Source organism: Ruditapes philippinarum, unplaced genomic scaffold (genome assembly GCF_026571515.1).
Source record: "Ruditapes philippinarum isolate M1 unplaced genomic scaffold, ASM2657151v2 ctg4175_1_1_1_1, whole genome shotgun sequence".
Taxonomy (NCBI): Eukaryota; Metazoa; Mollusca; class Bivalvia; order Venerida; family Veneridae; genus Ruditapes; species Ruditapes philippinarum.
Window position 1 is genome coordinate 66,095 of NW_026853197.1, and position 18,100 is coordinate 84,194.

At 32.2% G+C, this 18,100-nt stretch overlaps 1 protein-coding gene across 1 annotated transcript; it reads right to left on the minus strand.

Annotated features, from left to right (window-relative positions):
* Positions 1-2,980: 2,980 nt before the first annotated feature.
* On the minus strand, positions 2,981-18,013 carry LOC132736055 (zinc finger protein 208-like). Its single transcript, XM_060723100.1, has 4 exons — positions 17,982-18,013; positions 15,403-16,329; positions 14,881-15,366; positions 2,981-6,906 (listed from the first exon to the last, which is right to left on the minus strand). Exons 2-4 carry the CDS (start codon positions 16,256-16,258, stop codon positions 5,177-5,179), a joined length of 3,072 nt encoding a protein of 1,023 aa, XP_060579083.1. The 5' UTR covers positions 16,259-16,329; positions 17,982-18,013; the 3' UTR covers positions 2,981-5,176.
* Positions 18,014-18,100: the final 87 nt, after the last annotated feature.

Below are 18,100 nucleotides of genomic sequence, written 5' to 3' on the forward strand. Positions count from 1 at the left end.
TCACTATATCTGTTTGCAAGTGAAGCAAAAATTAGTTCAGATAAATGGCTTATTAGTACTTTTTAGAGGAAACTGTTCTAGGCTGCGTAAGCTTCTAGCACACAGAGTGACGGCTTCAGGACATCATTTGTTTGTTACCAACAACCCTTTTAAGGGCTACCTCCTTTTCATATTGTCTCAGGTTACTGTTCATTTTGGTTCTCATTGACCGCCGTATAGTGACTACTATTTGGCTCAAAATTCATATATTTGGCTACTAATACTCAGTGGATTTTGCATGGAGGTATATTATCACCACTCTATGCTTCAGGATTACCCCTTACAGGGCATGACTGGTGACATATGCGGGTCCGTACTCAACAGTATAAGCTACTTTTTTATCCTTCACGGGCGGATGGATCCTCATTATTACCGTCAGTGCCTGAGCGGATGGACCAATAGACTACCGAACGAACAGTGGCGGTGGCTGAACAGTGCTCTGATAATTTCAATGTGGCTTACTGTCGAGACTCGAAGCGAAAACTACCAACACCACCACCACAGTTGTTTCATAGTTGATATACTAGTACATATATCTGAGAGACAATAGAATATTACCTGTTGATAGGATATTTACTCTTTGGCTGAGATGGCTGTTGCCATAAACACGCCATGTCGAACTATTGGCGTTAGCAACAGCATCCATTGTCCACTAGTCTTTGGTGCTTAGCAATCAAAGAAAGGAAGTCAAGTTTATCCTCTTCGCAAAAGGATAGAGAAATGATTTTTTAAAGAAAATTTTCAAAGCAATAAAATTACTCTGAGATATTTTGTTTTATTTCCGTGAAAACCCAGACCCTTATAGAATTGCAGACTTAAACGTTTCAGAAAAAAACAACTTTTTTCTTTCTTTTTCTCGTGAAATCAAATTAGGGAAAAAGATATATTCATATATTTCAATATCTAGATTTTGTTTAAAAACAATGTTCAGGCAATACATATATGTCATTGGCATAAATACTGTTGCCCTTTCTTTCTTCAAAGGTTAATGCATCCTAATATTTGTGCCGATTAGAGAAAAACATAGACAAATCATTCTTAATGTGAAGGTACAAAATAATATACTTTATACATGTAGTGATTTACAGTCTACCTAGTTAAAGGGAGATAAAAAAATGCATATTGGAAACCTGTAGATTTGTCGTAATTACTTTTGTATAAAAGTCATAGTCATATTTGTTTGTGACACACAAATACCGTGAAAATATAACCTCCTTGTAAAACTAAGATTTAAACCGGTTGAAAGGAGGTTTACCTAGCTGAGTTGGATGTAAACCAACCGTCTCGTGCCATTGACTTAAAGCAATGGCATCAGTTGTGCACTAGGGTTTGGTGCATGGCAATAAACTGAAGCAGGGTCTTTCAAAAGAATCACCCTTTCTGAAAGGGAGATATACCTCCCTGTTCTTAAAAACATTCACAGAAGGATTTTTAGAAAATGAAAAAATAATGGAATTTCAAAGAAATAAAACAGTCTTGAGCTATTTTGTACCAAAAAAGTCACTATTTCTTAAAAAGATAAGCAGTTGACAATAAACAAAGGTCATGTTCTTATGAATTGGTTAAATAGCTGAGATAAAATATCTTCTTCAATTGGTTTTATAAAGATGTTTTAACACCACCCTGCAAAGTGATTTTTATATATAGTTATTAACATATAACAACCCAACAACTTTTTAATTTGCATATTTTCATTACTTCCCTTTATCAGATATTACTGCTTTATACATCTCCATACGTGACTGCCCGTTTGATATTTCCTTGCATATTAAACAATATCATAGTATCAGTTTACTCCACATCCTGTTAGGAGCATAGTTACTGTCCAGAGCCACATTAGCTGCTGGTGTGTGCAATCACCTCAACACCTGGCACATTTCATTATACTGTGTCTTGCTAGTTTAAAACATAATATGAGTGTATGTGTGTGTGTGCGTGTGTTTGTGTTTACCAAATTTTAATGACTTTGTTCGTTCTGTTTTGTTTATATAGTCATCCTAGTTTGACAATGTAACTGGCATTAAAATTAGCATAATTGTTAAATTACCTCCCTTTATTGTATCTTTTAACATGAAATGAACTTGTTATACGGACAATGGCATCGTCTTGGTGCCATCTGAAAAACTTCAGATAAGGACCTTGATATACATAATAAGTTAACCTCAGTTAGTATTGCCTCATTTACTTTAAGTTGACTGTAGTATTGTCTCATTAACTTATAAGTTGACTATAGAATTGCCTCATTGCCAAAAACAAGTTAACATTACTTGTAACTAATTGCCATAAAAAGTATACCTGTGTTAGTATTGCCTCAACAAGTTAATTTGAGCATTGTCTTTTGCCACAACAAATTTACTTTAGTATTGCCACATTGCCATAAAAAGTTAACATTAAGTATTGCCTCGTTGCCATAACAAGTTCACTATACAGTCAAACCTGTTAACAAAGGTCATCTAAGGGAAAAGCCCAACATGTTCTTTATCGACAAGTGGTCTTAATTTGATGGTCACTTTGTTTTTTTTATAATCAATTAAATACATGTTTGTCAAATGAGTTTGTATTGAGAAAATGCCAATATGTTTGCTACTGTCATTAATCTGAAGACTTTGATGATCATGCCAATAAGTACATCAGGAACAGACAGGTAAAGAAGTAAGCAGAACAACTTACAGCTCACACACTAGCTGAATAGCTTCCTGTCCTTGAAGTTTTATCAACATAAATGTGACCTTTACCACAAACATGTGACCTTGACAACAAATATGTGACCTTGACAACAAATATGTGACCTTGACAACGAATATTTGACCTTAATAACATATATGTGACCTTGACAACATAAATGTGACAATGGCAACATAGCTGTTACCTTCACCACACAGATGGACCTGATATGTAACCCCACCCTGGATTTTAATCAAAATAACAACAAACTAATAAGTAATTGTATCCAGGAGATTTTAATAGTAATAAGCTTTCAATAATATACATTAGACAATAATAACTCACAATAATCCAATATATATATACGCATAACAAAGTCATATAATCTAAATATAGTACACATTTACACTTCTTAGTAATAAATACCGAACATTTAGATTTATTACAACAAAATGCTGTATACAGGTTTAATTTCCTTGAATTTCAGTAAAACATATCATACTAATATTTATACCCAGTGGCACTTTATATATTCTCCACATAAATTATGACTAAAAAATATGAAAATAAACATAGTGATCGGTCAAAAAAACAAACAAAAAAAACAACAACATAGGTTCAACCAATCAGAAAGCATGAAAATTTGAAAATATTTTAAATCAATTTCTAACCAATCCGAATGCCTGAAAATTAAAATATCCTAAAATTAACTACAAAAAGTAGAAATTATGAGTTTGCAATCTAACATAGTTTTCATAGAAATATACATGAATGAATACATACATGTATACAAAAACAAACTGCTTATTATAACTTATAATAAATGCCATATAATTCTGAAAAGCATCTTTACTTGAAACAGTGTTGTGCACAAAATCAAGAAAAAACATTATCTGAATTGTTCTGATACTTACGTTAATTCTAGAACTGCTGGAAATGAAAAATGATTAGCCTAACAAGCAAGGCCAGGATGCTCTATCACACAGTCTGATCAGGCTCTATAGTGTTTGCTCTTTTACTTGATTCCCTCAAAATAGATAATACACTGTTCCAAAAAACTTTGACATAATGACCTTACAATATCTTATTTTTTGTTTGTTTTGGCTCTAAATGAGTTTTGTCAACTTGAAATCACACAATAACTCGCAATTACCAACAATTACACAAACGTCTGACGTCAAAACGTACATGTAGTTTGTTTATAAACAGAGTATATCTCTTGTTCATATTGCTCTAACTAATGTAATCATAATTTACTGAAATTTATAACCGTTTATACAACATTCATACATTTATAAAAATCACTCACTATTATAGTGAAAAACTTCCTTCCTAGTTCATTTACATAATTATTTCTTATTATACAGATATAGCATCCAAATATATACCAATACATTATACATGTATATTAGAAGTTACATATACAAATTAGAGAAATAAAATGTTTTAAGGACCCGTTTTTAAACATTAAAATATCCATCCCTTCTCAAAAGCATGTCAAAAACCATTTTATCACTAAATTAGGAAAAGTATTCTTACTCTATGGTGACATGATTATACATCTTTGATCATTAAAGGGACTACTCCACTGAGGTTCCTTCACATGGCAGGACTGAATTGTTATTTATCTAATTTGTGTACAATGAGATGAAGTTATGGATAAAAAAATAACATGCAAAAATTCAGATCATTCACTTTCTCCATTTTTCTAAAATAAACATTTTTAATTTTTTATTAAGGGAAATGACACAAAAAAGAAAAGCCTTTAAACACTTATAACTCATAAAGAGCTAAGAATGGTACAAACTATCCATTTTCAGTTAAATTTGTTTGATATTTTTCTATCATCTCTTTGCATATTCTCTGCTTTGATATTCCCAGTTGATCTATAAAATAATTTCTTTTTTTTGTTTGAGGCTTTTGACCTCAGTTGAGTTCCTTTAAAAATATTGACATGTTAAGACTATATATGGATGAGCAAGCTGGCCTGACTGTAATGGTGAAATATTTTTGATATATATTATCAGTACATGTGCAGTTCACTGCATATAAAATAGTGTTTTCCCTTATATAATCTAATAATAACTCCCACGATCATGAATTGTCTGTAACTGCCATTCTAAATGTAAAGTCTATGACAGTAAAAAATCACAAAATAAAATAGAACAGAAACAGTATTAAGAATTTTACAAACATCTTTACAACATCTGCAACAAAGTTTGTTTCCACTAACAATAGTTTCTTAACAACAACAGAGACACAACATAAAACAATACATATATACAAAGGATCTTTGATGATAATAAAAAACAAGAGAAATAAATGTAATTGTATAAGTAATTCTTGTAACCAATGTATCTTGTCATTGAATGTGTCTCCAATCAGTGCCGGTGATTATTTATTTATCACCGGGATTTTAACAGGTTACATCACTCAGTTTATCTACTATATTCATACATCTTAGAATTACAAATTAATGACCAGTGTGACTTAACATATGCCTTTTAAGGGAACCACCTTGAGAATATGATTTGTCACACATTTTACACTTATACCTTTCACCACCGCCAGTGTGAATGGTCATATGTCTTTTAAGATTACAGCTTCGCAAAAACATTTTATCACATATTTCACATTGATGTCTCTTTATACCCATGTGAATGTTCATGTGGTGGTTAAGACCAGGTTTGCTAGTAAATAATTTACCACATAGATCACATTTATAGTTCGCGGTTCCAGTGTGAATCTCCATATGTTCTCTGAAATAACTACTTGCATGAAAGGTTTTTTGACAAACCCCACATACTTTGTTTTTCTCACCAGTGTGAATTTTTAAATGGCTTTTAAGACTACTTTTAAATCTGAATGATTTATCACATACTCCACATGTGAACTTCTCGCCTGTATGTATCCGCAAATGACTTTTAAGGAGGGTTTTTTGAAGAAATGATTTTTTACAAATTCCACATGTAAACCTTTTTTCACCAGTGTGATTTGCAGTGCTTATATGTCTTTTCAGCCCGCTTGCATAGCGAAATGTTCTAAAACAAATATCACATCTATGAAACTTCTGACCAGCATGAATTAAAACATGCGCCTTGAACTGATTTCGTCTGATGAATGCTTTTAGACAGATTTCACATTTGTATTTCTTCTCACCTTTGTGGATTATTAAATGAGATGTAAGGTTGCTTCTTTCAGTAAATGTTTTATTACAAATTTCACATATATGTTTTTTTTCGCCACTGTGAATTTCCATATGCCTTTTAAGTTTATCTTTAAAATTGAATGAAACATCACATATTTCACAAGCAAAGTTCTTTTCACCGGTGTGAATTGACAAGTGCCTTTTAAGATTACCATTACAATTAAATGATTTATCACATATTTCGCATGCAAAGTTCTTTACACCAGTGTGAATTGTCATGTGGCTTTGAAGATTAGAGATGTTTGAATATGCTTTATCACAATTGTTACATTTATAACTCTTCTCACTCTCACCAGTGTGAATGCGGACATGTCTTTTCAGGGTACTAAAGTTAGAAAATGATTTATCACATGTATCACAAGCAAAGTTCTTTTCACCGGTGTGAACTGTCATGTGATTTTTAAGATTAGAGATACTTGAATATGTTTTATCACAATAATCACATTCATAATTCTTCTCACCAGTGTGAATGTGGATATGTCTTTTCAGGTTACTAAGGTAAGAAAATGATTTATCACATATTTGGCATGTAAAGTTTTTTTCACCAGTGTGAACTGCAACGTGTCTTTGAAGATGATGGCTTCTTGAGTATGCTTTGCCACAATTATTACATTTATAATTCTTTTCACCAGTGTGAACTGTCATGTGCCTTTGAAGATTAAAACTGCTTGGGAATGTTTTGCTACAATAATCACATTTATAATTCTTCTCACCAGTGTGAATTGCAATGTGCCTTTGAAGATGAGAGCTACTTGAAAATGGTATGCCTTCATAATTCTTCTCACCAGTGTGCATGGGGATATGTTCTTTCAGTTCACTAAGGTAAGAAAATGATTTGTCACATGTATCACATCTAAAATGTTTCTCACTGGTGTGAATCGTCATGTGTGTTTTAAGTTGACTGTCATTAGAGAAAAGCTTATCACAAATTTCACATTTATAGTTCATCTCTCTGGTAATGCTCATCATTTCTGTTTCAATACAATTTCCTGAACCTCTTTATTGAACTCCCTTCAATTTTCTGCTTTACAATCAATTTCCTGTGTTAAGAAAGAAAATCATATACTTAATTTCAAATAAAAAATGGGTAGATCTACCTAATCAATTTTAGAATCAGGTTTATTAATTGTTTTCCGCTCATATTCAAACGAATTTAATTTTTGTTTGTTCTTAAATTTAATCCATATATACATTTATACAGTCAAAGTATAACAAATATAATAATCAAAGCAATTAATAGTGTTTCCTATTTTCTTAAATAGTTGAAAAATATAGCACATGTATAATAATTATGTACTGTACATAATTCTCACAACAAATGCAAATTCGAAACTCCATTTTTAATTTTCATAGGAAAGGCTAGCTACCATAGAACATCATAAATGCAATTATCAATAGCATGGACATTATCCTAGGCCGATAAACATTTTTCAATATCAACTATTGGCAATCATCATTTTGACAGCCAATCTTTTGTAATATAAAGGCAATTCAGCTCAATTTGACAAAAGAAAAGAGCATGCATGTCTCTTTAATTAACAGTTTAGAATAAACAGGTTAGATAAATAAAAATAATATTTACCCTGGACCTGTATCATACATTAAAGACACTAACTCAATAACACCGAGTCCAATCGTTCACTATGTTTCCCAGGCGGAGAACGCATGAAGAGATCAATTTTACAGGTGGAAAACCGATACTGTGGTAAGAAAATTGTCTTCAATTTCTTTGAAAATGCATATTTCACAAAACTTTATAGCCTATTCTGATCTCGTATGATTACTTTATCCGACAGGCATATCAAACTAGCCAAATCTTTGATAACTTATTAGATCATTATCGACAACTGCACAAGAAAAGTCACAAAATTGGTAAAATCGCTCTTTGATAGCCAATAACTTGTCATCCAAGCAAACTTCTAAACATTTGTATCGCTCTAAAGGTTCTTTATTAACATATCCTCATCCACCAAAAGTCTGTTCTTTTTCTATTCCGTATTTTTGGAGTATAATATCGTTTAAGCGAATTTTCAAAATGAACGCATGAGCCGAACTTTTCATGTGGTTTCATCAGATTGCAAAATGAACGCATGAGCAGGCGGACTTTTTGGTTACTCCAGTTTTCATGGATATCTCACATGTTATCGATCACTGAACCTTTAAATTCCAAAATTTTCGTTCCAAATGTTTGAGCAAACAGAAGTCCCTATTTTCATACCTTATGACGAATTGCTTATAAGCAATAGATGAAGGTCTGTTCGGTTCTGTGGAAATATAATAAATCCTCATTTCTAAAACTTTGAGTAAAATATTTGCAAAATACAACACAATTGGTTGATGGGACTTAAATTTCCTGTATATTATATAGAGGATATTGAATGAGTGTGAGTTCAATACTAAATTTATTGCACGAGTTGAATAAAATTATATTATGCGAGGCTCTGGCGAGCATTTTATTATTTTATTCAACGAGTGCAATAAATTCAGTAATGAAGTTACACGAATTTAATATTCTATTTATCACATACAAAAAATAAAGACCGTTTAAAGTGAAAAAAGAGTCATTTTTCATTGACGCACCTATAGTATAACGCTAACATTTAGGCGTCTTTACACTATGTTTGTATAACGCTAATGACGTCACGTCAAAATATATGCACGGCCGTGCAATACCATAATTATTTCACACTCCTCACAGCGGTTACGTCACGCTTTGCTACTTTATCTAATCCTGTTTACAAGGGGAGATCACTGCGTAGGAGATTGACCATATTTACGGAGTCGCAAAATCGGCACGGGTGTGTGATAAATTAAAGATGTAACATACACTTAAAGATCCTGTGACTCAAAATTTTATGTTCTTATATGAAACATCTTTGGCTTAAATAAAGAATTAACAATGTTAAAAGTTACAGAAAACCTTTTTGATAAGGATATTGCCAAAATTTAAAATTTCCGATAAAAAAGGAGATAATTAGAAATATGTTTTTGGCAAAAAAAAAAAATCAGTTTTGCATTCCAATAAAAATTTCACAACCTTTTTTCCTCAAGAAATATCATATAATGTGTTTAATAATGTCAACTTCTTAAGTATATGTTTTTCATAAGAACTGACTTTATATACAACTTTCGCAAGGATGTTACATCCTTAATTATAAAATACAGGACCTTTAAGCAAGAATATATATATCACCTTCCTTACAACAAAATGAACATACAAGAAAATACTGAAATAACACATATTTTTTTAGGTTCATTATAAGTTTTTCTTTTAAAAATAATACACTTTTTATTTTAATGAAGAATAGGCAAAGTATTTATCAAAATGTGTTTTTAATTACCTCCCTTTATTTACAGAACTTGTTAAATTCGATAATATCTATGTAAGATTTGTAATATTGGTAATTCTTTATTTGAGTATCAGGTTTATCATATCAAACATGTATTAGACTATTAAAGTTTTGAGGTACAGGGACTTTAAAAGAGTATACATACGCTATTATTTGTTATTTGTCCTTTGTTGTATTTGTTGTTTAATATTATGCATGTATGATAGTAATTGTATACAATTATTCAGGATTCATGATTTAATTATCAAAGTACATATTTTGTAAAACAATCATTTACAATGCATGCAAAGGATTTTTCCAAAGTGTCATGTAAGATTATTATATAAATCAGCTTAATGTCGTCAGTTGTTGATTTTATTCAACATGACAAGACTTAGTTATCTCTCCGTTTTATGTATTAAACACTATTAACAAGTTTACAAGTTTTCGAGGAACTATTATGCTTTTCTTTGTCATCTTAACAACTGCTTTTGTAAATATTACAAACGAGGAATTACTTTAATTTTACACGATCTTTCCCAACAGACCTCGTACTTTTGCTAATTAGCATATATATATACAGCGTTACAAAGTATATTTTAATTTGTAAAAAGAAGTGTCTCTCATTTATTGGAATAAAAATTTGAAAATTTTAAAGTTAAATTTGTTAGATAATTAAGAAAAACTGGAGTTTTAAAAATACCACCTGCTCATGCGTTCACTTTTCAAACCTATGAAACCACGTGAAAAGTTCGGCTCATGCCTTCATTTTGAAAATTCGCTTAAACGATATTATACTCCAAAAATACGGAATAGAAAATAGAACAGGCTTTTTGGTGGATGAGGATATGTTAATAAAGTGCCTTTAGAGCGATACAAATGTTTAGAAGTTTGCTTGGATGTCAAGTTATTGGCTATCAAAGAGCGATTTTACCAATTTTGTGACTTTTCTTGTGCAGTTGTCGATAATGATCTAATAAGTTAACAAAGATTTGGCAAGTTTGAGATGCCTGTCGGATAAAGTAATCATACGAGATCAGAATAGGCTATAAATTTTTTTGAAATATGCATTTTCAAAGAAATTGAAGACAATTTTCTTACCACAGTATCGGTTTTTCCACCTGTAAAATTGATCTCTTCATGCGTTCTCCGCCTGGGAAACATAGTGAACGATTGGACTCGGTGAATAAGGTTATTCATATCAAATTGGCATGGAATAACTATTTAAATACAAAATATAATTAGAATCTACCCGAGTCTTCACTTATTATAATGGAGAATTGAAATCAAAGGGGAGTTACTCTGTAAACACGTTCTTTAGAAATTAAACGCAAGTAAACATCATACTGTATTAGACAATTAATTAATTCAGTATAGCAATACAACGTGTCCATGTTATTCTACTGGGGAATATATAAGCTTGCCACTGAATAGCGGATCTTCTTCAGTTGACGAGTCGTTTTATCAAACACTTTGCATTGTAAAACCTTGAAAGTTCATTGTATAAGATGGACTTACGAATGCAAACTATTTCGTTTTCTTGTATTATCTGATCTTCGCCATAATCAAAATTCCGGTTTACATCCTTATATGTTTATATTGTTATTATTTAGAATAAACAGGTTAGAAAAATAAAAATTATATTTACCCTTGACCTGGGTCATATCATAACCCGATACTGGTAGAGCCAGTTTGCTTTCACCTTACGATTTCAATAAAAAAAAAACTAGCAAAAACTTCTGCACATACATAAAAGACACTTACTCAATAAGGTTATTCATATCAAATTGGTATGGAATAAATATCTAAATAGAAAATATAATTAGAATCTGCCTGATTCTCCACTTATTATAATGGAGTAATGAAATCCAAGGGGAGTTACTCTGTAAAACAGATATTTAGAATTTAAAAGCAAGTAATTCAACAATAAATAAATTCAGTATAGCAATACAACGTGTCCATGAAGTCATTCTCGGCATCATTTCTCAAGACAAATATTGCTTGATTCGAAAAGAAACAATAACTGTCGGGGGACAGTATTGGCTCGATTATTCAAAAATTGTCACAGGGGTGTTTAATTGAGTATAATAATGCATGTATACATAAAATTGACCGAAATGTACAAAGGCTTGTTATTAAGATATTTTATCAAGTAAATCACTGCTTTATTATTATGAATGCATAAAAATGTCCCAAAAAAAGGCACAAAATCTTCAGTAGTTATGGAGATAACAGCTTACAAGCAAAACTTTACCATGAAATTATAAGTTGACAAAGGGAGAAAAATCAGCCTAAATGCAAGATAAAATTATGGATCTTGGTCAGTGACCTACAATTATGATTCTTAATTCATATGTGAGGTTTTAAATAAATATCTTTAATAGTTATTGAGATATGTAAAACTTGCATCCAAACATTAACCAAGAGACTAAGTAGAAAAGGGGAGAAGAATCAGACTTAATGCGAGTAGAGTTATGAACTTGGTCAGTGACATACAATTATGACTCTCCAATTATGACTCTATGTACATGTTTCAAATGGGCAAATAATTCTGCAAATATTGCAGGCAGTTATGCAATTTTGCAAACTGATGTACATTGTTACTTTAAAAAAGTATTGTAAATTTCAATTGAATATCTCAAGCAATAATTGAGAGATTGACTTTACATGAAACTTTAACCAAAATTTTTAAGTTAAAAGGGGCATAATTCTGTAAATATTGTAGGCAGAGTTTTCCAACTTGTCAATCTGATGTACATTGTTACTATAAATAAGTATTGTAAGTTTAAACTGAATATCTCATGCAATAATTGAGATATTTGAATTTACATAAAAACTTTAACCAACGCAGACGCTGACGCCGACGCCGGGGCGACTACAATAGCTCTCATATTATTCGAATAGTCGAGCTAAAAAACGTAAACATTTTATTTCTGTACTAATTTCTATGGGATATGCGCTATTCTACAGGGGAAAATATAAACTTACCATAGAAAATTGGATCACTTTCAGTATACGAGTCGTTTGATCGAGCACTTTGTAAAACCTTGAAAGTTGTTTGTATAAGACTGGCCTTCAGATGCAAGCTATTTCGTTTTCTTGCATTATCTGATCTTCGCCATAATCAAAAGTTCAGGTTAACATCCAAAACCCTACCTTAATATGTTTTTATTGTTTTTTTTAAGGCGTAAGCTTATACTTTTTTCTTCAGCTCCAAGTTATATGGTACCAGTTTTCAGAATTGGTTGCAAATACGAAAAGCAACATGCCTTCCGTTCCCTTTCTATAATTATGTTAACTATAAAAAAAAACATGTTTATTAACAATACAATGTATATTGAATAGCGTATGAACTAATGGTTTGTGCACCAGGAGTGATTTTGAAAGTCGTAAAATTGCTATATATATTTGTAAAGAAAATATTGTCAAACATATATTAGTGTCATGACGCAATATACCAATCGTGGACTTCAAAACAGAGAAAAAGAAACAGAATTCCAAAAGAACGCATAAAACGGCGAAACTGAAAATGTAGCAGATTCGGTTTGACTAAGTCTATACATGGACGGTACGGGAAAATACAAGCTACCATTCACGACCTTTAGAACCTAGCCTTCATATACTTTGCATTAAAACGAGTTTATTGTTTTATAGAATAACTAAAATACAAATGAGAATATCTGTGCTCTCAGTGGGAGAAAGATTTAAAATATACAAAAAGTCAGGAGAACAATTGAACGTGCATATATACTAGTACATATAATACCAGACACACACATTACTAGGTAAAAAACCGGAAGCAATGTTTTAGCATGATTAATGTATCTTTTTAACACAGTCGTTGATTTTAACATGTTCTAATATATTTCCATATCCAAGAGAGCAGATATCCGGAAATTCGAAAATGTTGTCACATATATTTACTTCTATATTGTATGTAATCAATATATTTCTGCCGTTTAAAAGTGTGTTTAAATAAACTTAAACTTTATAATCGCGGATAATCATTGTTTTCTGCGCACCATGATTGCTTATAATTATCCAGTTTTTTTTTAAAACAAACCGGCAACGAGGCACGTTCGACAATCTGATTCTGCATGCGTTACCATTTTTAATGAAGATAAACAAGTTCTATTTTAAATCGTATCTGTAGAATTCCCCAAAAGTGATTATGCCATTTAAAACAAATAATGGCCTTCGTTTATTTAACATTTATTTTCATACCCCATGTAAAACAGTAGTTCTCAACATTTGAAACCACACCTTATCCATATTGTCAGCACGACAATGATACACTGTAACAGGACACTGCAGAGAATTTTTTATTTAATTTTCTTTTTAAACATTTGTTTTAATCGTTTCTTTGCTTTTAGAAAAAGTAAACAATAAAAAATTCAGCCTTGTCCCCGCTCGCGGTCACTCTTTACAGTTTCTTATATAATTTTATTATACTAGTTGTCGTATGGTCCTTTTACAAGATGTATGAATGGTCTGTTTATGCCTGTAAGGACATAAACATACGCCTTGATAAATAAATAAATAAATAAGACAACAATTTCTGGCGCAAACCAAGAGAAATATTTATACCAAAGTGCATAAATACAGATCCGAAATACATAAACGATCAATGGAAATATGCATGATAATGAAACATAATGAATAACAACAATTACCTGTAAGGACATAAACATACGCCTTGATAAATAAATAAATAAATAAGACAACAATTTCTGGCGCAAACCAAGAGAAATATTTATACCAAAGTGCGCATGCGTGAGGTGGATTTTCCGGGAAGTTTGTAAAAACTGAGGCCCGGCATGCAAATTATGTCAAATGAAATATGAGAAATTAGTTGTTATAATGAGATGATGAAATGGAATGATATAGGAATGATATGGGATGATGGAGTGTATATCGGACTGTAAACAGACAAATACAAGAGATATATATACAAATACAAGGACAAAATGATACATGAAAACGATATTCAAAAACACGAATATCGACCACATGACATAGTACTTATTTAGTTAAATTAAATTTTTTTAAGTGATTTAAAAATCATAACGTCTGACTAGAATTTGTTATCAGAACGTTTAGAATACATATGTGGTTTTGGTATTTTCAGTTGAACAATGCATATATAACATACCGTTTTCTTTTATATATTCTAATGATTTCCCCCATGATCATGTAGTCTGTAAATGTCATTGTAAATGTGTCAATGACAGTAAAAAACACAAAATAAGATAGAAATGAAACTGATATACGAATTTTACAAACATCTTTTTAACATCTGCAACACATTTTGTTTACACAAACTATAGCTTCTTTACAACAAATGAGACACAACATAAACAATACAAATATATTGTATACAAAAGATTCGTGTCAATAATAAAAGAAACAAAAATAAGAGAGAAAAAATGTATTTGTATGAGAAATTCTTGTAACCAATGTATATTGTCATTGAATGCGTCTCCAATCAGTGTCGTTACATCACTGAGTTTATCTTCTATATTACTGTTACTGATTTGTCACATATTTCACACTTATACCTATTATCGCCAGTGTGAATGGCCATATGTCTTTTAAAAGCACTGCTTTGCAAAAACATTTTTTCACATATTTTTCATTTATATCTCTTGATACCCATGTGAATGGTCATGTGCATGCTAAGTCCAGAATTCTGAGCAAATGATTTACCACATAGATCACATTTATATTGCTTAGTTCCAATGTGAATCTCCATATGTTTTCTGAGATCACAAATTCCATAAAAGGCTTTTTGACAAACCCCACATACATTGTTCTTTCTGCCAGTGTGAATTTTCAAATGACTTTTAAGATTACTTTTAAATCGGAATGACTTATCACAAACTCCACATGTGAAATTCTTCTCGTCTGTGTGTATTCGTAAATGGGTACTAAGGTGGTGTTTCAGAAGAAATGATTTTTCACAAATTCCACATGTAAACTTTTTCTCACCAGTGTGATTTGCTGTGCTCATATGTTTTTTCAGCTTGCTTGCATAGAGAAATGTTCTTAAACAAATTTCACATCTATGAATCTTCTGACCGTCATAAACTGGAACATGTGCCTTGAGTTGACCTCGTTGGGTAAACACTTAAGAACAGATTTTACATTTTTATTTCTTCTCACCAGTGTGGATTATGATATGTGCTGTAAGGTTGCTTCTTTGAGAAAATGCTTTCTCACAAACTTCACATTTATGATTTTTCTCTCCACTGTGAATTGCCATATGCCTTTGAAGGTTACCTTTGAAATTAAATGATTTATAACATATTTCGCATGCAAAGATCTTTTCACCAGTGTGAATTGCCATGTGCCTTTGAAGATGAGACGAACTTAGAAATGTTTTGTCACAATTATTACATTTATAATTTTTCTCACCAGTGTGAATGCGGATATGTTCTTTCAGGCGACTAAGGTATGAAAATGATTTATCACATATTTCACAAGCAAAGCTCTTTTCACCAGTGTGAACTGACAGGTGCCTTTTAAGATTACCTTTACAATTAAATGATTTTTCACATATTTGGCATGCAAAGTTCTTTGCACCAGTGTGAATTACCATGTGCCTTTGAAGATGAGAGCTTCTTGAGAATGTTTTGCCACAATTATCACATTCATAATTCTTCTCACCAGTGTGAATGCGGATATGTTTTTTCAGGGTACTAAGGTACGAAAACGATTGATCACATGTATCACAAGCAAAGCTCTTTTCACCAGTGTGAACTGTCTTGTGATTCTGAAGACAAGAGATACTTGAATATGCTTTGCCACAATTATCACGTTCAAAATTCTTCTCACCAGTGTGAATGCTGATATGGTCTTTCAGGCGACTAAGGAAATGAAATGATTTATCACATGTATCACATCTAAAATGTTTCTCACTTGTGTGAATCGCCATGTGTGTTTTAAGTTGACTGTCATTAGAGAAAAGCTTATCACATATTTTACATCTACAGTTCTCCTCTCCGGTAATGCTCATCATTTCTGATTCAATACAATTTCCTAAACCTCTTTATCGAACTCCCTACAATTTTCTGCTTTACGATCAATTTCCTGTGTTAAGAAAGAAAATCATATACTTAATTTCAAATAAAAAAAAATGGGAAAATCTACCTAATCAATCATAGAATCGATTTTATGTTTTTTCCTCTTATATTCAAACGAATTTAATTTTTGTTTGTTCTTAAATTTAATCCATATATACATTTATACAGTCAATGTATAACAAATAATAATTAAAGCAATTAATAGTGTTTCCTACGGTGTTCCGTTTGGACACGTTTGGACAATCGTGACATTTAATTTATTCTGTACCCGCGATGCACGATGGTACGATGGTGAAAACGCGATGGCACGATGGTACGATGGTGAAAACACGATGGTACGATGGTGAAATCACGATGGTACGATGGTGAAATCGCGATGGCGCGATAGTACGATGGTGAAAACGCGATGTTGTTACATCGCGTTTTCACCATCGTTCCATCGTGATTTCACCATCGTATCATCGTGTTTTCACCATCGTACCATCGCGCTATCGTGTTTTCACCATCGTGCCATCGCGCTTTCACCATCGTGTCATCGCGATTTCACCATCGTACCATCGCGATTTCACCATCGTACCATCGCGATTTCACCATCGTACCATCGCGTTTTTACCATCGTACCATCGTGTTTTTACCATCGTACCATCGCGTTTTCTGTATTCTGTACCCGCGATGCACGATGGTACGATGGTGAAAACGCGATGGCACGATGGTACGATGGTGAAAACACGATGGTACGATGGTGAAATCACGATGGTACGATGGTGAAATCGCGATGGTACGATGGTGAAAGTGCGATGGTACGATGGTGAAAACGCGATGGCACGATGGTGAAAACGCGATGGCACGATGGTGCGATGGTACGATGGTGAAAACGCGATGGTACGATGGTGAAATCACGATGGTACGATGGTGAAAACGCGATGTAACATCGCGTTTTCACCATCGTACTATCGCGCCATCGCGGTTTCGCCATCGTACCATCGTGATTTCACCATCGTACCATCGTGTTTTCACCATCGTACCATCGTGCCATCGCGTTTTCACCATCGTATCATCGTGCATCGCGGGTACAGAATAAATTAAATGTCACGATTGTCCAAACGTGTCCAAACGGAACACCGTAGTTTCCTCTTTTCTTAAAAATAAATATTAATTATATAAATAGTTGAAAAAATATGGCACATGTAATATGCACTGTACATAATTCTCACAACAAATACAAATTCGAAACTCCATTTTTAATTTTCTTAGGAAAGGCTTCCATAGAATAACATAAACGCAATTATCAATAGCATGGACATTATCCTAGGCTGTTATGTTTTAGGCTGATAAACATGTTTGAATATCAACTGTTGGCCAATCATCATTTTAACAGCCAATCTTTTGTAATATAAAGTCAATTCAGCTCAATTTGACAATGAAAAAAGAGCATACATGTTTCTTTAAATAACAGGTTAGATAAAATTATATTTACCCTGGGTCATATGTCATAAGTTAACCCGATAGAGCTAATTTGCTTTATAAGTCCTCACGATGTCAATTTACAAAACTTGCAAAAACTTCTAAGGATACATTAAAGACACTTACTTAATAAGGTTATTCATATCAAATTGGCATGGAATAAATATTTGAATAGAAAATATAATTAGAATTTACCCGAGTCTCCACTTATTATAATGGAGTAATGAAATCAAAGGAGAGTAACTCTGTAAAAAAGTTCTTTAGAAATTAAATGCAAGTAAACATCATAGTAAATAAATTCAGTATAGCAATAC

Excerpts from the sequence above, each read along its gene's own strand:
- LOC132736055 (XM_060723100.1), bottom strand. The coding sequence starts at position 16,258 with ATGATGAGCATTACCGGAGAGGAGAACTGTAGATGTAAAATATGTGAT. Across the intron at positions 15,367-15,402 it reads ACATATCATAATCCACACTG|TGTTTACCCAACGAGGTCAA; the intron begins GTGAGAAGAAAT and ends TCTGTTCTTAAG. Across the intron at positions 6,907-14,880 it reads TCACATGGGTATCAAGAGAT|GTTCAGGAAATTGTATTGAA; the intron begins ATAAATGAAAAA and ends TTCAATAAAGAG.